Source organism: Odontesthes bonariensis, chromosome 18 (assembly GCF_027942865.1).
Source record: "Odontesthes bonariensis isolate fOdoBon6 chromosome 18, fOdoBon6.hap1, whole genome shotgun sequence".
In the NCBI taxonomy this organism is placed as follows: Eukaryota; Metazoa; Chordata; class Actinopteri; order Atheriniformes; family Atherinopsidae; genus Odontesthes; species Odontesthes bonariensis.
In genome coordinates, this window is record NC_134523.1 from 31,316,526 (window position 1) to 31,337,932 (window position 21,407).

Below are 21,407 nucleotides of genomic sequence, written 5' to 3' on the forward strand. Positions count from 1 at the left end.
TGACTGTGTGGAAAGGCCCCAGCCAGGAATCGAACCTAGATCCCTCTTGCTGTGACTGTGCTAACCACCACACCACTAACAACTTGAAAAAAAAATGATAAAAACAAAACAAAAGAAAAGTTACTAAAACCTAAAAAGTTGCAAATAATTAATTAACTGTTACCATCTTGTTTATCAAAAGTTTGCAGCATATAGGAGTGAAAAACCCATCCGGCTGCTTCTGTTTGTAGCTTAAAGGGATAGTTCGCCTCTTTTGACATGAAGCTGTATAACATCCCATATCAGCAACATCATTTCTGAACATCTTCTTACCCCCTGCTGCATCCTGTGAGCCGAGTTCCAGCTGAGTTTTGGTGTTGATGAAGGTAGTCCGGCTAGTTGGCTGGGGCTTAAAAAATAAAGCTTCTTGCTTCTCAAAACAATATGCGTTCAAAAGAGTAATACATTTGCATCACAAAATCGCTTCTTCTCCAGGAAAAAGTCAGACCTCACAATCGCTTGGCCCTATTTTCTCTCCCTTCGTATGACTGAGTGCAGCAGTAAACACCGTAACAGGTGAGGCTGTCGGCGGGCGGCAGCAGGCAGTGATGCGAAGGGAGAGAAAATAGGGCCAAGTGATTGACTGGATTATTCGGCTCCACTTATTTATGTGAGTCAGCCTTTTCTCACATGAAGATCATTAAGTCAGAGTACCGTTCCACCATGACTGATGAACATTTGGAAGTGTGCTTGAGGCTGGCTGTCAGCAGCTACTGTCCCTAGCTGATTCAATTCAGTGCAAGTCATCAAAGTAAAATAGTCTCAAAACCCCAAGTATGTTTTTGGATGGTTCTATTTAAATGTGTATTTTTATATGTCTTGTGTTTCTTTAACATTTTGTCTGACCAAAACAGTTTAACCAACCAATAAGTTAAAAGATGCTAAAAATGCTCCATGTAGCTGAAGGGAACTGAACTGCAGATCAATAGTGACCCCTTTCACATTATACATAGCCATTTGACCTATTGTTCATATGAAAATATTGTATATTTTATTGTAAAATATTGTATATTGTAAGAGCAGCTTTAAATTGCTAAAAGCACAGATTAATGTGATTAATTTCCTCCCGCTCAACAGAGAAAATATTAAACTGAACTTCTCACAACTCTTGGTGTTCCCTTTGAAGAGCAAACACTTTAAATGCCATTTTCTTTACACTATACGTTCTTAATTGTTCAGTTAATAAATTATTAATGATTTATTTATTAATTATCAAGGCCTAACGTGTTTCAGAGGGAACAGGTTTTAGTTTGTTTAGGCACTTTCACAAAAAATGTTCATAGTTAATTAAGTTGTGTTGTGCAATATTTGCTCATGCGGTTACGCAAGGTACATCAATATTCCTTGTAAATAAAGAATCCTCAATAAATATATAAAAAATAAATATATGTTTTGCATTTTTGTAGAGGGTAGATCTTTGTGACTTGGTCATTTTATAAGTAGCTCGCATGCTGAAACAGTGTGAGCACCTCTGCACTACAGACTATGGCTTTTAACCTTTGAGGTTTTTTTTGACTGTTCTGTCTCAAACAAACGGTCACTGTTTGAAAAGTAAAAGTCGTATCCGAATAATTCTTGAACCGTCAGCGCCGCAAGAGATGGCTGAAGCCAGCGGTGTCATTTCTATTCTGCTACTATGTTTGGCTTGTTTTTTATGGCAGTTTTAAAATCATTTTTCACCTGAATTTGATGACTTTAGGCCTTTATAATGGAAATGGAGAGGTGACCCCTGAGATCAGAGGCAATTTGTGATAAATCTGTGAGGCAGAGCTCAATGAGTGTGACTTTGGGTGAAAGAGGACAAAAATACCCACGTTTTGAAGTAAAATTTGTCCAGATCGGGCAGATATTTTGGACATGGAGGCATTTGTTCAAGGAATTGGTGCAGTATCAAATTTTGAGTGAGGATTTGAGTGGGAGAGACACCTTGGCCGAGTTTTAGTCTTCCTAAAACGTAAACTGCCGTTGTGTCAAAGCTGTGTAATGTATCAACAAACCCTTTGGTTCAGTTAAAGCCAAGAGTCTCCTGTCACATATAAACTTTGAATGAGGTCTGTGCTATGCTGTATGGCTGAGTTATGAGGCCTCCAAAATGCCCTCGTTAAGTGCTTTTCAATGCATTTTCCCATCCACATTTATCCCACTTTTTTCCCATATTATATTGCCGGAATTCCTTTCGACTAATGAGAGCCAAACGTCATTGCACACCATTCCCGATCGGTGCGCGCGCAGCGGTGTGCTTTTTATGCCGGTGTTATGCTGAGAAACGCATCCCCATCCAGGTGTGGATTATTACATTTATCCAATAAAGTTACAGTGATAATATTGAGCTGACAATGGTGTTTCATTCATTCATCTTTTTTTCTCATTTTTTCATGTGGATTAATAATACATGTACACTTATGATAATCCGACATTTGCACATTTTATAGCATTTTTTCCACCTATTATTATATTATTTTACAAATATTGCAAAGTAAGCGCCGTGACTAACACTTTTATAGTAAGCCCGAAAGATGGAGACATTTTCTATGAATATCTATCTTTATGAAATAATCTAAAAATTAACCTAAAACTATGAAATTTGATTATTTTAAAGACAATTTTGAATTTATTGAAATTAGCATCTGTTAATTCAATCAGGTAAACACATGATAATGTAGTTATATCATTCCATTCTCTCTTTAAAGCATCCCCTGTGGGCATTTCTGGGTCGGACCCTCGGTGCTAGACTAGCCCGCTGAAATTCATGACGGAAACGGAAGAATAATAATAAGTAATATGTTTGCTAATGCCTTTGGCATTGGCACCCATAATAATAAAGAGAAGATAAAGGCTAAAGGAGGGGGGGGGATTCTTTTGGGATTTTGATTTGAAAAGAAACAAAAACCCAATATAGATTACAACAGAGAGTTTTTTTTCCTTTGGATGTCTGAAGAAAATGACTCAGCACGTGCGCTCCCTGTGACGTCATGCTGCCATATCTTCTCCTTCGCGGTACTGGCTGCAGTGCTTGTATTTCTGACGTTCGTGAAGGCACCATCAGTAAGGCTGGAGTTCGGCTGGGCAAGGACACTCACAGCTAGCATGACATTTGTGTAAGTTACCTGAAATACTTCTACTTACTTGCCAATTGTCTCAGTTTAACGGGGTTATTGGATTCTCTCTGAGTAGAGGAACCATGACATCTAAATAGATGTGAGAAGGTTTTCGTCGGTAAAATGTAACATTACGGGGAGCTTTGCAAAGCCGGTGGGCAGCTAAGTTAGCCTAGCATGTTAGCAGCTATCATTGAGTGTCACCGTGGGCAGCAGCGCTAGCTAACAGCTGTCAGCCTTAGTTATATGTCTATATACGAATAATCTGAATCTGAAAGGTGATTGAAAACAAATGTAAAAGTAGCTGTTTCCTAGTTATGGAGAATGGTGTTACCCATACCGAGAGGAGCAGCAACATGGTGTCAGGAACCTATGCTGTGAGTAGTTTGTTTATAGCTTTTAAAGTGCTCCTATTTCCTCATTTTCTTACAAAAAATACGCAAGAGATATTTAATATATAGTGTTTCTTTTTTGCTTTCTATATAGACGGCTGCCGTAATGGTTTGACATGTTGTCAATGTTTGATAATTTATTATTAGATTTATTTAAGGATTATGTAAATGTCAAAGACCACTACATCCCAAATAATCCTGTTTAGCCCCCTGAAAGCCGGTGACAGGTGGGAAACAGACTGGTGACAGGTGGGAAACAGACTGGTGACAGGTGGGAAACAGACTGGTGACAGGTGGGAAACAGGCTGGTGAGAGGTGGGAAACAGGCCGGTGAAGCCCACAGAGCTGCATCAGACTGTAGTTTCCCTTTGATCCAGCTGATGAAGCCCACAGAGCTGCATCAGACTGTAGTTTCCCTTTGATCCAGCTGATGAAGCACACAGAGCTGCATCAGACTGTAGTTTCCCTTTGATCCAGCGGATGAAGCACACAGAGCTGCATCAGACTGTAGTTTCCCTTTGATCCAGCGGATGAAGCCCACAGAGCTGCATCAGACTGTAGTTTCCCTTTGATCCAGCGGATGAAGCCCACAGAGCTGCATCAGACTGTAGTTTCCCTTTGATCCAGCTGATGAAGCACACAGAGCTGCATCAGACTGTAGTTTCCCTTTGATCCAGCGGATGAAGCACACAGAGCTGCATCAGACTGTAGTTTCCCTTTGATCCAGCTGATGAAGCACACAGAGCTGCATCAGACTGTAGTTTCCCTTTGATCCAGCTGATGAAGCACACAGAGCTGCATCAGACTGTAGTTTCCCTTTGATCCAGCGGATGAAGCCCACAGAGCTGCATCAGACTGTAGTTTCCCTTTGATCCAGCGGATGAAGCCCACAGAGCTGCATCAGACTGTAGTTTCCCTTTGATCCAGCTGATGAAGCACACAGAGCTGCATCAGACTGTAGTTTCCCTTTGATCCAGCGGATGAAGCACACAGAGCTGCATCAGACTGTAGTTTCCCTTTGATCCAGCTGATGAAGCCCACAGAGCTGCATCAACTGTAGTTTCCCTTTGATCCAGCGGATGAAGCCCACAGAGCTGCATCAGACTGTAGTTTCCCTTTGATCCAGCTAATGAAGCACACAGAGCTGCATCAGACTGTAGTTTCCCTTTGATCCAGCGGATGAAGCCCACAGAGCTGCATCAGACTGTAGTTTCCCTTTGATCCAGCGGATGAAGCACACAGAGCTGCATCAGACTGTAGTTTCCCTTTGATCCAGTGGATGAAAGTGATCATACATGTTGTGCCCCATTGACTGCGAGTATGATGATGGAAGCAGCAACTGAAGCTCACCTGTTTAACACGTTATCAGCATTATCTGTGGACACTTCTTCATTTGATCTATTTCAATTCTTACTGTTGTTATTTCATTCCGTCAGATGGAGCAACAAGTCGACCTCATATATCATTCACTCATAAAAAGTTTTCTTTTTTGTTAACTTGTTAATGAATCCATTTTCTAGCCAAAAGCTCTGACTGTGACAGCATCATGAGTGGTGGCAGGCTGAGACATACAGGCCATTCCGTCTGAGCAGATACTCCATGATCAACAGGGGAATCTGATTTTCTGCATTCAGCTGAAGTTTAGCAGCATGCTTGGATTAAAACTGCCATAATGGAAAGCTCATGGTGCCCTCTTTGTACTCTTAGGTTTGTCCAGGTTCAGGCTCCCCTGCATTAGTCTGGGAAATCCCTAAGAGACAGTGCTCTCTGCTGTCCGCTGTGCTTTGGGTGATGATCTGCTGCTGAGTGGGCTTGTGCCGGCCCCCTGTGGTGAATGGCTGTGAGCAGAGGAGGCGTGGCCTTCTGGGCGGCTTGTGTCTGCAGCCGCAGCAGAAGACATCCCATCCGAAGCCGGAGTCCGAGTCAGGTAATCTGCTGGACACATCCTTCACGTTCATTGTTATATGGAAGCTCAAAGATGCTGTGATGAACTGATAAAACTCAGGTTATGGAAGTGTGTGGACCAGGTGTCTTTCTTCACAAATTTCAGAATTTTTTTATATTAAATGTATTATACAGAACATCCTTAAAGTTTAGCAGAAATAATTCTATGTTGTGAGTTTGTCACCTCACAAAAAAAAAGTGGTTTACCACTCAGCCAAAAACGAATAGTTAAAACAGTCACCAAGTAAATGGGATTAAGTTGAAGATTTGTCAGAAGCACGGGGGGCAAACCAGCTGCAGATTAGGATTTCCCGGCCTCAGATAAGCTCATCCTGTGGGAAAAACGGAGCACGTTTAACCCAAGCAGACCCCTGAGAAGCGACGTTTAACCCAATCAGACCCCTGAGAAGCGACGTTTAACCCAAGCAGACCCCTGAGAAGCGACGTTTAACCCAAAGCAGACCCCTGAGAAGTGACGTTTAACCCAAGCAGGCCGCTGAGAAACGACGTTTAACCCAAGCAGACCGCTGAGAAACGACGTTTAACCCAAGCAGACCCCTGAGAAGCGACGTTTAACCCAAGCAGACCCCTGAGAAACGACGTTTAACCCAAGCAGACCGCTGAGAAACGACGTTTAACCCAATCAGACCGCTGAGAAGCGACGTTTAACCCAATCAGACCCCTGAGAAGTGACGTTTAACCCAAGCAGACCCCTGAGAAGTGACGTTTAACCCAAACAGACCCCTGAGAAACGACGTTTAACCCAAGCAGACCCCTGAGAAGTGACGTTTAACCCAAGCAGACCGCTGAGAAGTGACGTTTAACCCAAACAGACCCCTGAGAAACGACGTTTAACCCAAGCAGACCCCTGAGAAGTGACGTTTAACCCAAGCAGACCCCTGAGAAACGACGTTTAACCCAAGCAGACCCCTGAGAAGCGACGTTTAACCCAAGCAGACCCCTGAGAAGCGACGTTTAACCCAAGCAGACCGCTGAGAAGTGACGTTTAACCCAACCAGACGCCTGAGAAGCGACGTTTAACCCAAGCAGACCGCTGAGAAGCGACGTTTAACCCAAGCAGACCCCTGAGAAACGACGTTTAACCCAAGCAGACCCCTGAGAAGCGATGTTTAACCCAAGCAGAGCCCTGAGAAGCGACGTTTAACCCAAGCAGACCCCTGAGAAGCGACGTTTAACCCAAGCAGACCGCTGAGAAGTGACGTTTAACCCAAGCAGACCGCTGAGAAACGACGTTTAACCCAAGCAGACCCCTGAGAAACGACGTTTAACCCAAGCAGACCGCTGAGAAACGACGTTTAACCCAAGCAGACCCCTGAGAAGCGACGTTTAACCCAAGCAGACCGCTGAGAAACGACGTTTAACCCAAGCAGACCGCTGAGAAGTGACGTTTAACCCAAGCAGACCCCTGAGAAGCGACGTTTAACCCAAGCAGACCCCTGAGAAGTGACGTTTAACCCAAGCAGACCGCTGAGAAGTGACGTTTAACCCAAACAGACCCCTGAGAAACGACGTTTAACCCAAGCAGACCCCTGAGAAGCGACGTTTAACCCAAGCAGACCCCTGAGAAACGACGTTTAACCCAAGCAGACCGCTGAGAGGCGACGTTTAACCCAAGCAGACCCCTGAGAAGCGACGTTTAACCCAAGCAGACCCCTGAGAAGCGACGTTTAACCCAAGCAGACCGCTGAGAAGTGACGTTTAACCCAACCAGACGCCTGAGAAGCGACGTTTAACCCAAGCAGACCCCTGAGAAGCGACGTTTAACCCAAGCAGACCCCTGAGAAGCGACATTTAATCCAAGCAGACCGCTGAGAAGCGACGTTTAACCCAATCAGACCCCTGAGAAACGACGTTTAACCCAAGCAGACCGCTGAGAAGCGACGTTTAACCCAAGCAGACCCCTGAGAAGCGACGTTTAACCCAAGCAGACCGCTGAGAAACGACGTTTAACCCAAGCAGACCGCTGAGAAGTGACGTTTAACCCAAGCAGACCCCTGAGAAACGACGTTTAACCCAAGCAGACCCCTGAGAAACGACGTTTAACCCAAGCAGACCGCTGAGAAGCGACGTTTAACCCAAGCAGACCCCTGAGAAGCGACGTTTAACCCAAGCAGACCCCTGAGAAACGACGTTTAACCCAGAGCTATAGAGTAATACAGAGTTGCGACACGTGGTTCATGTAAGCCTCCGGAGTTCCAAACATCAGTGCTGTCAGTCAGTTTGAACGGGTCTTAGCGGAACGGAGCACAAAAACGATAACTTTAACATTTACGACGCAATTTTCGGTAAATATTGACCCATAATGTGCATTGATCACTTCACCGATCACCGACTTATCAACGTTTTTTCTTTTTTGGAGCGGCAGAGACACATTTATCACCATTTTAAATCGTAGAGGGTACCCCTGCATGCTAGCAGGGGGCAGGTACCTTGTCCTCCTTTATACTGAATCATGCCAGTGGTCCAGCTTACCTTCAGATCTACGTCCTCCAACAGAGCCTGATGTTACTGTCTGTTCCCAGGATCTACTCCTGTTGTCCCAAACACCCCATCTGTAGAAGATGTCATTCAGTCTGTCTGTTCTTTCTGGTGTCAGATGGACAATGAGCCCCCCCGCGACCCGACCGACGGATTCAGCGGGTATAATGGAATAAAATATGAATTTAACTTTTTTCTGGTTAAAACCATATTAAGGACAAAATAAATGTGTCAGTTGTGAAAAAAATAAACAAAACAGATTTAAACCAAACATTTTATTATAAAATGTCATCATGGAAAATGTAAAACAAGCCTTAATAAAGAAGTTATTTTATTGCTATTTATACTGTTGGGTAGATTAATCTGCAACAATGAAATATATTTGATCAAATTCAAGGCTTTGGACATTGTAGAAATCGGCTGAAGCCCTAATAAGGGTTCATCTATGGCAGCATGACAGCAGCGACCACCACATCTGCTGACCTCCCTGACGACAACAACAACAGAGAAATGAATAAATTTATTATCACAGCTGCAAAGTCATGCTGAAAAAAACTTACTTAAAGACCAGTCAGCTAATGCCTCACTATGCCAAAAATGTTGTAATTTAATCAATTTACCGGAGAAAATACGTCAGAAATACCAAAAATGTATTAAATGGAGAGAGAGGAGGGGTCACGTGACCAAGATGGCAGCTCGGTAGAGAAGCTCCGAAACCGTGGACTACTTTTCTTTTAAAATACCCTTACAAACTTTCAACAACTCTCAAAAAAGCTACAGTGCTGTTATGTCAAAGTCTGCTGCAACAAAACAGTGCGACATCTTCACTTGAGGACGCAAGCCAAATACTAAAAGTCCGGAGAGCGACAAAGGTGCTAGCATGCCTAACGTTAGCATACACGAGGTACTGAGCGAGCTAAAATCATTACGGTCGGACTTTGGAACAAAGTTGGATAATATCGACATAAGACTGACCGGAATGGCGAATACTATGGCTGCGTTGGAAGGTAAAGTGACGGAGATAAAACGTAATGTTTTGACTAATACAACACGTCTAGGAGAAGCCGAAACTCGCATTGACCAAACAGAGAGGGCAGTTGGGAAAGTCGAGACAGCATTAGAGTCGGCAACCAAGTGAATAACTTTCCTTGAGGCCAAAACAGATGATCTGGAGAACAGGGGAAGGAGAAAGAACCTACGTATGTTTGGCCTACAAGAGGGAGCAGAAGAAGGTCAAACTCTCTTCAACTTTATCACGACGTGCTGCCAAGATTGCTGGAACTGCCGCCCCAAAAGTCATTCACACTCGAGCGAGTGCATCGCACAATGGCCTCTAAGAAAGCAAACCAAAACAGAGCGGTGCTGGTCCGCTTTCTAAATTTCCAAGAGAAGGAGTTTGTGTATCGAGAGGCAAGAAAACGAGAAATCGTGCATGATGGGGCCAAGATAACATTTGCTCAGGACCTCTCCGCGGAGACGATACGCATCCGACGGGGGTTTCACCCGGTCATAAAGCCGTTTGTCGACATCAACGCCTTCCATGGATTCCTGCACAACCCCTGCAGGCTAAGGATCCTGTATGATAGGAAGACTCATATCTTCTCAACACCACAGGAAGCCGAGGAGTTTTATAAATCTCTTCCACCACAATCAGCAGCAGCGAACTTGCCTGAGTGAGTTGTGATGGATATGTTCCTGACGCAGCAGAAAGAAGCAGACATTTTATGGGACTGTGGGCTACCTACACAACGAATCAAAGCGGGTGATATCTAGAGTACATACAGTTTTATAAAACTGTTATCAATGTGCTTGATTTTCTATGGTCTATTGTGTTGTTGAAAGGCTTTACAGTCCTGAATCTGAAATTTTTTTGTTTTTGTTTTTCTCTTTGCTGTTGTTGTTTACATGTTGAAAGTTAAAGGACAATTTCGGTCGTTTACAACATCCAGCTGTATTGCCCAATCTACCCATGATTTAGCCATAGCAAAGACGCAAAAAAATGTCATCCGACCCTGACAGTGTTGCTTGCACGGCGATGTCGGACTGACAACATAGCCATGGGGGCATCAATTTATATTGTGTTTTAAACGCTATTTTTATACCTCTTCTGCAGCTCCAAACAACATAACACTTACGTGGTAGTGAGTAGAGGGTCCCTAAAGCCAAACCGAAGTGTCCCGAGGTCTTCATGTGGTCGGATATATAGTCCAGAATGAATTTAATCAAGCCAGTACCTGCTCTCAATCAGAGCTCTTCCGTCAACATGAGGCTATCTCACGCGAGACATTACGTCACGTGACATTTCAAAATTCCAACATGTTAGTGTTGTGGAGAAAAGGAGTCGAATACGCGTCGGTCAGCCGTCCATTGGGGAGTTTATTAAACAAACCGTCACAGCAAATATGCATACAGAATGTTCACAAAATGTCCACCGGGTTCATTTTGCGACCCGACTTTATACTGATTTAAATCATAACATGCATGCGTCATCCGGCCCCAATCTCCCTCGGCGGTGCCGAGCTTTCGCCGTAATCATAAACGCGCTCATTCTACCCTTTACCCATATTCATATGAGCCGAACAACAAAGCACACGATGTAATTAGGCCATGTCATGACATTCTTCTCCCACATAGTCCCCCCTGAAATCACTTATCAGTGATTTAATAAAGAAATAATCTAAAATGAAAGAAAATCATCCCACATAGTTAATTAAGAATTAATTAACATAATCAACACTAAATTATTCTAATAATTCTACAATCTCAAACAAAGGGAACATTTTGAATAAATGAAAAGGAATATATATATATATATATGTACCCGAATCACATTACATGATTAAATTAATTCAACAATAACACAAACTTCAACATCGCCATCACACTTGTCCACTGTTCGCAGTGCATAGGAGCGAAAAACCCACCGGCTGCTACTTACGTAACTCATGTTCTTATCTTGGGAAAACTCACCTACAGCCCCACCCCACTTGGCGACCGACCACTTTACCAAGGTCGCACTCCGAACAGTTGACTAACACACTGGCAATGGACATATTAGTGATCAGTTCTGATTGATAATACACATAGAATGAATACACCACCATCCAATCAATTAATCACAGTTTTGTACCAAGTACAATACATAAAATTATGGATTATCACACAACAATAATAATAAAATGCAATGTAATGCAGCTCTTCCAGTCCCGTCCCATCTCCCGTACTCTGGTGTCGTCTGCTTCTGGCCAAACATCCGTCCGGCTGGGTCTGGAACTGCTAAGCTAACTCTGGGAGGAGAGGTCACCAGTACGTCGCTCCCAATCAAAGAGATCTTCAGCATCTCTTCTCCCTGTCCGACTATACTTGGTTCCACACTCGAGGAAAGAATCTTGTGAACCGTCCGTTGATAACCTTCATTCGTTGACCAGCTCTTCCATGCGTTGGTCCTCAGACCTGGTCTCGCATGGTCATCCGCCTCCTGATTCCTTCCCCTGTTTGTTTGAACATCACTTGCAGCAACCACCTTCTCAGAATGGGTATAATGCAACACACCAATAGGGAGACCATTATCACTATCAACAATACTGCTATTCCCGCTTTAACTGTCATCGCTCCCCCTTTTTCCAAAATCCCAAACAGACCAGTCCACCACCGTTCACCTCCACCAGCATCACACGTCAGCTCCTCTCTCCATTCTCTGATCTTCTTCACGGCCGTTGTAAACGTTCCACCAGCTGCAGTGTTCCCGGGTATAACCTTGTCTGTTCTACCAAGCCATCATACTCGTCTCATTTAGTTGTTCTCCAAAGCCTGCAAACCCTTCACTCGCGTAGTTAAGAATTCTCTGTTGATTGTAGTATATGTAATTAATCCACTCCACATTTTTGTTAATTATGATCCACGGCAAAATAGCCTCAAATCCAGCTGCGATCTCCCTGCGTGCTTTGAACTCGAAAGGAATCCCTCTCGGCTGCCCTATTGCATCCAAGTAAACGTGCTTATCCATGATGTAGTCACCACTAGATCTTTTAACTCTCCCTTTTTCCACATCCAAACCTCGCATCTCGTTTACCTTGTCATACATTAACACAACTGATGTTTTCATCCTCACCAGTGCCCAAAGACCTATCCACCTGTTGGGTAACACATTTAACAAAACATCATCTCCACACATCCAGTAACTCTCAGCTACAGGGTGTGTCTGATCCCCAAAAAGATATAGCGTTAAAATGATCATTTCTATATTTTCACATTATTGGTCCAAATAAATAAATCCTAATAAATACTGGTTTCATATTTGCGTGTGGAAACCAAGATAAAACCCATGCGACATTGCATTCAACAGTAGTACTACCTATGTGAGTTCCAAAAGCATTCAAACTCACCATCGTAATCAACTCTAATCAGTCGGAGGCCCATCCTGTGATGTATTATGATTAAATTCAGCACAAGAAGACTCCAATTTGTGGCCCTTCCTTATTTTGAAAACAATTATGTAATTTATTTGGCCCAAACATCGATCTGCACTTAATACCACACCTAGGAAACAATAACCATTTATCCTCTTCCGATGTGAACCTACCTTCTCTGCATTCCCGTTGCTGGACCACCGCACCGTCCCTGAAGGTGTGTGGCTCTGGAACAACAACAGGCAATGCCCCTGGAGCGTCTGCGCATATGAGACACTCCGTCGCTGTCAGTTCTCTCGTAGTGTACCATGCCCATCTATACCACATATCCTGTGCTGCCTTAACCATCTTCCACAGTTACACCGTTTTCCTGACTCTACCTCTGCATGTACACACCGTCTAGGGCTGTCGCGATAACCGCAAAATGCAATCACCGCGGTGCTGAGAGGACCTCCGCAGTGCGTGTCCAGGCCACCGCCACCACCGCCCACCGCACGCCCCCTTGCACGCGCAGAACAACTCGAGAAACTAAAAGAGTTTTTAAGACTGCACAGTAGATACAAAGCGACTGAAAGAACTGATACCTTTTTTTAAGCCAGCACAGTAATAATGATACATTGTATATTCCTCGCAAGGCAGGAGAAACACATTAACACAGCTTGGTGCCGCGTTTCTGTCGTCATCTTTGCATATAGGCACCGCACACGCACACGCACACACGTCTGCATGCTACTCGTTGTGGTCTCATTCTCCCTCAGCAGCTGATATTACAAGAATATGCCTACTCAGTGTCGTAGCAATAGAAGTTAAAATAAAATGCAGTGGCCTACCTTTATCTCGGCTTTACTCCTCTGCCTAGTCCGGACACTTTATGGCTTTGAATCTTCCCTTATTATCTATGTTTAACGTTGTAAATGTGACCGTCTAATATCAACAATAAACTAGCTTCCACAGAACCACAGCTTGGTGTGCACATTTGCTGTTGGTCTGTAGGCCTATTTAAAAAAAAAAAAAAAAAAAAAAAAAAAAAAAAACATTTAAAAAATGTGCCGGGCCAGAAATAAGCTCTAACAACTTTGCGGAAACAGTTAAAGTTCAGCTTGGGTTGGTTGGTCGGCGGGCAGTCTGTTTAAAAAAACTGTATAACGGACACGTGAGCTCAACTGCTGCACTGATCTGCTTCGTTTTTCTCCGTCATTACTAAACAAAACGTGCGCAGGTCTGCAACAATGTTGATATTTGCCATGTGGCACTGGCAACAATGTTGCAGAACTGGGGTATGCGCTGCTTGATCTCTGCTATGTTGGTCTGTGAGCGAGTAAATGACAGGCAAAGCAAAGTGAAATGTCAGAATCGCTGGGAAAAAAAGACGGATTATGCGCTCGATTTTCATCTAACATTGCGTGTCGTGGAAAGTAGCCTAATGAACAAAAATGCGATATCACCGCATACCGCGCTGTTGAGCGGCTATGAGTCACCGCGGTGGGAATTCCCTCACCGCGACAGCCCTAACACCGTCTGTTCTTGGATTAACATGATCATTCTGTCCTGTAGTGCTAACGGTATCAAGTCCCCCTAGACTTTCACGAGAAATCTTTCTATTCTTACAACCATTGTGAACAACTTCTTTTTGACCCGAGGACAACATGATCTTACCAGATTGCCCCTTTGTCGTGGCGTCCAGAGGCGGTGATTTGGTCGTCTCCTCCTCTGGACCCACGATCCACACTTCCTCACACTTCCTCACACTTATATTCTTCACACTTAACAGATACCTCTTCACGACTAGCTCTAGTGTGTATTGCTGGCAAAGTTCGTGGCGTGGCATGGTCTGAGTGGGTGTGTATTGTTGCATCATACTCATCTGACCCAGGCTGGCTACTTCCCCTGCGGGGTGGCTCCATCACGGGACCTTTCCAGCCTCTCCTGTTTGCGGGATCCCGTCCAACATCTCCAGGCTTCGTTCTCCTGAGCCCATGCTGTCGGCCAACACCCACACCTGGATGCTCATAAGTGTCAGAAATCTTAACCTCTTCCTTTTGTTCATCCTCTCCCTCGGACCCAACTCCGTCTGTGTCTTTAGTCCGAACCTTAGTGCAGTGATTCAAATGGTACCATGTGTTGCTACCTTCCACTTGAACTGCTGTTGATGTTGCTCGCACCATTGTGTACGGTCCTTTCCGTCTTGGCTCAAGCCACTTCCTTCGGAACACTTTGATGTGCACCTGGTCGCCTGGCACCACTGGCCTCTCAACCAGCTGTTCGAGACCTGAGTCTCTGGACTCCTCCTGTAGATAGATTGTTCTGTGGATTGCAGTTAATTGCTTCATGTAAGCTGTCCACTCTGTTTGCACCTGCTCAAGTGGGAACTGAGGTGCCGGCATGGGTCGACCCGTTGGCATTTTATGCGGTGTTAGTGCGTGACTCTATGAGTCTGCATAGGAAATCTCATTAGTGCAAGCAGCAAAGCATCTAGTTTAGTTTAGTTTACGCGCAGATTAAATTCAATTTCACTTTCCAGGTTCCATTGATCCTCTTACCCATCCCTTGACTCTGTGGATGATAAACGGCCCCACAGCGCTGCTTGATTCGCAGCTGCTGCAGAATGCCTCTTGCACTTTTCTAAACAAACACTTAACCATTATTTGATCTCTGATGGAATGATAAACAGATGAATCAATTACCTTACCAAAAAAATTTCACGACTATTTATCCAATATGTATGACCAATATCCTTGTGATGGCGTGACCTCTGGCTCCAGTAACACCATTGGTGCCAACACAGCAAGCTGGCACTTTGATGCTACTTTCGCTGCTCCATCAGCCGCGTTATTACCTTTACTGACCATTTTGTTACCTTTACGATTATTTGACACTTTATCACTGCCAGCTTCGCGAGGAGCATCATGACTGCAATCCGCTCCCTCATTTGGACCTCCTGTCGCACTGGACTTCCGTCTGCCCTCCTGAACCCTCTCTGCTTCAAAACTGCTTCAAACAAATAGCAAATATCATGAGCATATGCAGAATCTGTGTACACATTTGTAACCTTACCTTTCACCAGTAGACATGCTTCCGTTAATGCCTTCAGTTCAGCCAACTGTGCCGAACATGACCGTTCACACTTCTCAGCTTTCACCGTCCTGTTTCACAACTGCAAAACCTGCATGATTACCCAAATGATCTCACAACATGATCCATACACAACATAAGTGACGTCAGCCTGCACAAGTGAAGTTGCTTCTAATTCCGGTCTCAGTTTAATGTATCTCACAGCTTCTGCCACACGCTCATGTGGTTCTCCTTCAAACTCACGTGGAATGACATCTGCAGGATCCGATGTAGTACCCTGCTGTATTCACATCTGGACGTGTCAAAAGATGCACAACCTGCAAACATCCTGTCCGAGTCACAACATACCTACTCTGATTTATTAGTTCTGAAATCTTATGGTTTTTATTGGAGACGTATACGGAAACTGGCTTCTCATATTTTAGTGTTGCCCGTTTTAGATAACTTTTGCTAATTTTGTTTCAAACTTTCAAAGGCTAACTTAGCCTCGTTTGTCCTCTCCAGTTGTACTTTCAACCTTTGAACTGTGGATTTTCCATGATTCCTTCCAGAGGAAGCAAATTTTATTGCATAATCCTCCCAAAAGAAGATCATACTTGTTTTATTTTAATTTTATTTATTAATACATTTATTTATTTTGGACATGGCGCTTTTCTTACTCCCTCCACGTGGGATGGAGAGATATCAGTAGTTCCCTATGGGATAAATAGATACTCTAATTTAGGCTAACAATGCTACAATTTAAATTCGAAACTTTGTTTTGTTTAAATTTTAGAAATATTGTAATAGTGACATTTAATTTCAAATTTAGAAACTTAGTTTTGTTTTGTAATAATGACACACATATTTAAGTTTTAGAAATTTTGCAACCGTGACACATTTAACTTAAAAAAAACTTTGTTTTGTTTTGTAATAATGACACACCTGAGGGCGGTCTTTAAACCCTTGAGTACGTCTGGTGTAAGTGTACTTCTTACCTCTATATGTCAATCTAAACCAATACTGGGATTCCTCTGCCAGAGGAACGCCTTGGACCTGCCGGGCCACTTGCTCCGCCCCGCAGGGACTGGCCACGGTCCTGCCGAACACTCGGGTTTCTCGGTGCTCTCGGACAGCTGTAAACAAAGTGTCCCCTCTCGCCACAGGCCCAACATGCCCCCGAGGACCTTCGTCCTCCAGGTGCACCTCTTCTTGACCTTTGACAGGGTCGACGATGGACTTGCCCCTGTGATGGCTGTTCAGCGGCCCCCGCTGTCATGGCCTCATTTCGTACTTCTTGCTTCACTTGCAGTTCTTCTAACTGCAACCGTGCAAGTTCCCTTTGCATATCCTTCTCCTGCTCCTTCCGTTTCAGTTCTTTTCTGTATTTGTTTACTGCATGCACCACGTGGTCTCGGAATTGTCCATGTGACATTGAATTCAACCCCACCACATCCTCCAGCCTCCCCTGAGCTGGGGCAGGCAGAGCCTCTTTGAAGGAAACTCTGAACAATGTCACCCAAGCTGGGCTCTTCTCGATTTCTCCCTCAGACTCTTGTCTCCATTTCTTCAATTGTTGTGCAATGTACACAACCGGACTCTCTGTTCCTGACAGTGGCTCCCCCTTTAATGCTTCGAGGTCCACTCCCACCGGAAACTCAGCTCGTAACGCTCTCCAGAGTGCAGCTCGATATGCATTAAAGTCAGTTCCATCAGCTCGGTGGCTCAACATCCAGTCATTCTCACTGTGTCTCAAAATGCCCTCCATGGTAGAAGTTCCAAAACACAGTGCCCACACTGCCTTAACCCTTTAGGCGCCAAGATTGTTTTTTGAAAATACTGGATTTTGACATTGTTTCAAAAGCTGGTGGCTGAAAGGGGGTTAAAGATAGATGCCTACTGTACATTAGAAAAATGTTGCCCATGATCCATAGTTTATGTGGGGCATGAAATTATTGATCTAATTTGCATATTATGACGTCATCAGGTGGCAGCCATTTTGAATCTCATTATGTTCAGGAAATATTGGAATTGAGTGATTATGAACTTGTTTTTTTAAAACTTTTTTTTTTCTTTTTGTCTTTTTATCATCATCTATAATGATCAGGGAACAGGAAAGCAACAATAAAACAGAATAATGTAGTAAAATATTACTATATCATCATTACCATATAGTAGGAAAACACATGCGAAAAGTTGCCTATATTTTTTCAGGAAATGGTGGATATTGACTTGATGTTTGAACTTATTTTCATTTTTCTGTCTTTTACCATCATTCATAAGGAGGAAACCAACAATAAAACAGGAGAAAGTGGTAAAATACTGTCATCATTACCAAAGGGTAGGAAAACACATGGAAGAAGTGGAAGACATTGAATTGATTTATTTATTTATTATTTTTTTTTAACCTGTTCAGCCTTATTCATAATGATCAGGAATGAGGAATACAATAATAAAACAAGTGGTAAAATGTCATCATATAGCAGAAACACACACTAAAACAGGTGACAACACATTGTGAAACTTGAAAACGGTGGTGAAAACGGACCACCGCACCACCGGGGGCTGGGTGGAGAGAGCGCATGCTAAAGATACCAGACCCACTTCTCCCACCCCTGATTCCTCGACCAACACCTCTACGGACACTGCGACCGCGTTCCCCACTACCACCCACTCCATTGAGGTTGGATAACGGCACCGAATGAGTTGGAGTGTGTGTGTGTGCTTGGAGAACAGCCTCGCTTCGCATGCCGGCACCATTGCCTTCGGAAGTTTCACCGTGGGAAACATGAGTGCTCGTCCGATCCTCCTCCTCACGAGGTAAAAACTCTCCTTCGGAGTCGGAATCAGCAAATAGCATGCTCAATACTTCTGCACGGTTCAACTTCTTACAAGCCATGGTGTTAAAAACTCACTAATAGTTCGCTGACAATAAAAATTCTACTCGCACGTCTCTACAGAAAAGCTCTGAATAACTACTTCCGTATCTGAGCTCGCGTGGCTTTTTGCACTGCCTTATAGAGACACTGTGAACTACAAAATGACGTGAGCTTGGTCTTGTTTGAAAGGGTAACATGTTTGCCAACTAGTGGTAGGAGGACTGAACACCTTAAAGCCCATTTATTTTATCCACAGACTGTTTTGTTTATGCTGACGTAATGTCGCAATTCTGCGACTTTGGCGGTTAGAGGGTTAATGTGTCCCACAGACAACAGTTTATGCACAGTCTCTTGTTCAAAAGCTCTTATCCATTTGCTTGCACCTAGGTGAACATCCGGCAATCGAGCAACCAGCCCCGCTAGGTCGAGCGTCTGCCACGACACATACTGTCCCTGCGTCATTTCTACCAAACTCGCTGCTGACGCTGTTGGACTCTTATGTTCTTCAGAAGATGCCTTTTGAACTGGAGGTGCCAGTTCTGGTGATTTTTGGTATTGTGGGAGCTGTCCCCTTGCCTGATCTGAATTACAGACGGTGTCTGGCTCAGGAGCTCCATGACTGCTTGATGTAGCTATTTGTGGTTCTGGACGTTCATGAGATATTTTGTGATCTTTTATTTCAGAATCTCCTTGTATGTTTACTGCTCCTGGCAGTGTTGGATATAGCTCTGCATTTTCAAAGAAATGTAAAACTTTTAATTCAAGCTCTCTTTTTTCCTGTCTCTTTTTGCTTTTGTCCTTTGGTTTGTAAGCTTTAATTCTTTGTTCCATAATCTTGCAGGTAGCTTCATTGAAAGTGCCACCTTTTGGCCAGGGTGAGAAATTATTTTTTGTTCGTTTTTCCCATTTTTGAGATATCTTTTTAATATCTTTGGAATGTTCAGGATACTTGGCGCTGATGGTTATTGTTGGTGTTACATCCATTGTTTCACCTAGTTAGTTCCCTTCTATTGACTTTCGATTTTTATTTACTTATTTATTTTCCCTAATTTTCCCTTATTTATTATTATTATTCCCCTTTTTTTTTTTTTTTTTTTTTTTTTAAACAACTCTTGAAAGTCAATTTAAATCAAACTAACTCTAATCAATGCTAATTTAATGCTCGGCTGAATTTAGCTTAGATGCTGCTAATTATTGGATTGGATATTGTCAATGCTAATGTTAAGGTTAGCCTATGTTAGCTTTGAAAGCTTATGCTCTAGGTTGGTTTTTAAAATTAAACCAAAGTTAATTCAATGTTAGGCTAATTTAGCTTGTTGCTATTTTGATTTCTAGTTTGGAGTTAGGTTACTATTATTGCTAATGTTAAGGTTTGCTAACCAATCCAATTGATGTTAGCTTCCTAGCCGTTGCTAATAAATGCTAACCTATTGCTAATTAAGATTTAAACCAATACTTGCCTTATTGCTCTTGCTAATCAATGCTAATTGTATTTCTGATCAATGCTAATTATGGCTAACGAAATGCTAACAAATGCTAACCAATGCTAACTATTGCTAATCAATGCTACTTATTGCTAATCAATACTAGCTTCCTTGTTGACAATGCTAATCGAATGCTAATTATGCTATTCAATGCTAATTATCCTAATCAATGCTAATGATTGCTAACCAGTGCTAATCAATGCTAGTTGTTGCTAATCAATACTAATTATTGCTAATCAATACTTGCTGTATTACTAATGCTACCCAATGTTAATTTATTGCTAATCGAAAGCTCAGTTAATGCTTACTCTGTTTGAAGTGACTCAGACTAAAGGCGTTGCCCCCCCTTTTGCTCACATCCGGATGCTTCCGATCCAATCCATACACAATGTCTCTCCACCAACCCAGATGATACAATGCATGTCACAGCTACGTCAATTCTGACCAATGACATGAAAATATATATATATATATATATATATATATATATATATTTTTTTTTTTTTTTTTTTTTTTTGACCAATGAAATCCGAACACACCTCTAAATCTACCTCCAATGAAACACGTCTGGGACACGTAACTTCTAACCAATAAAATATGAACACACCTCTTAATCTACCCCCAATGAACCACGTGAATTCTAACCAATCAAATATGAACACACCACTAAGCCTGCTTCCCAGGCTGTTATTAACTCCTCCCAAACATAACAATTGAACCACACCCCAACTCAAAATGGCGTTTGTCACACATTGTAACAAGTTAAGAAAGAGGAAGAAATACAATCTGTCCAGCTGTGGACAGGGAGAAATACAAACCAAACAATACAGAAATAACAATTGCACTATTCTTCACCTCAAAAATGGCGTTTGTTAAGAAAGAGAGAGAAATACAATTTAACACGCTGTGGACAGGGAGAAGTACAGACCAAAAGATACAGAAACGATGTATAAGCAAAAAACTTTCTTTATCAGGAATGTCAACATTCACGTCAAATGACGTGATGAATCAATGGCCTAGGGACAGAACCTCTTTCCTAGGATTGCGAAACCCTCATTTACTCGACTGATAACAACTCTGCTATTAGCACATTACCTAAAGAAACTAATAATTATTACAGTTCAACCATAAAGTGCCCCTGGAAGACACAAGGAAAGAAAATGTGATTACGCACGAACATTTGTGACAGCATAAGAATGTCAAGGACGAGCGGCGCGCCTCCACACAAGCAGTACCATGCTCTCCTCCCTGACACCCAAACACCTTGCAATGCATGATATGAAAGAAATCAGCACACAGCGTTTAAAAATCACAACTCATCACTGTAACAACCCCTTATTTCAACAAACTATCAATGCGGCAACTATAACAATGAAGCAAATCATAACAATGAAGCAAATCTGAGTGTCTCTGCACTCACTTAATTTTTTATTTAGCCTAAGATTATAAGTAAGACGTTGTGTTAACTCTATGTGTTAACTCAAAATGACTAAAATACTCAAAAGTCAAGGGATGAGATGAGTTAGAACCTTGATTTATCACACAAAATAACTTTTTTCTTTTCTTCTTTTCTTAGATTCACATAAAACAGCAGGATTTCACACACATTGAC

At 42.8% G+C, this 21,407-nt stretch overlaps 1 protein-coding gene across 2 annotated transcripts in view; it reads left to right on the top strand.

Moving 5' to 3' along the window:
* The first annotated feature begins 3,032 nt into the window (after nt 1-3,032).
* The window catches only part of c18h6orf136 (chromosome 18 C6orf136 homolog), a 51,333-nt gene continuing 32,958 nt past the window's right edge, over nt 3,033-21,407 (top strand). Inside the window, exons 1-2 of one of the 2 annotated variants that reach the window (XM_075450502.1) lie at nt 3,033-3,137; nt 5,237-5,456. In XM_075450502.1, coding sequence (XP_075306617.1) covers nt 5,364-5,456 — 93 coding nt within the window. In that variant the 5' untranslated portion in view covers nt 3,033-3,137; nt 5,237-5,363. Of the gene's footprint in view, nt 3,138-3,158; nt 3,515-5,236; nt 5,457-21,407 lie in introns of those variants that run through there. The other variant, XM_075450503.1, reaches the window with a different exon arrangement.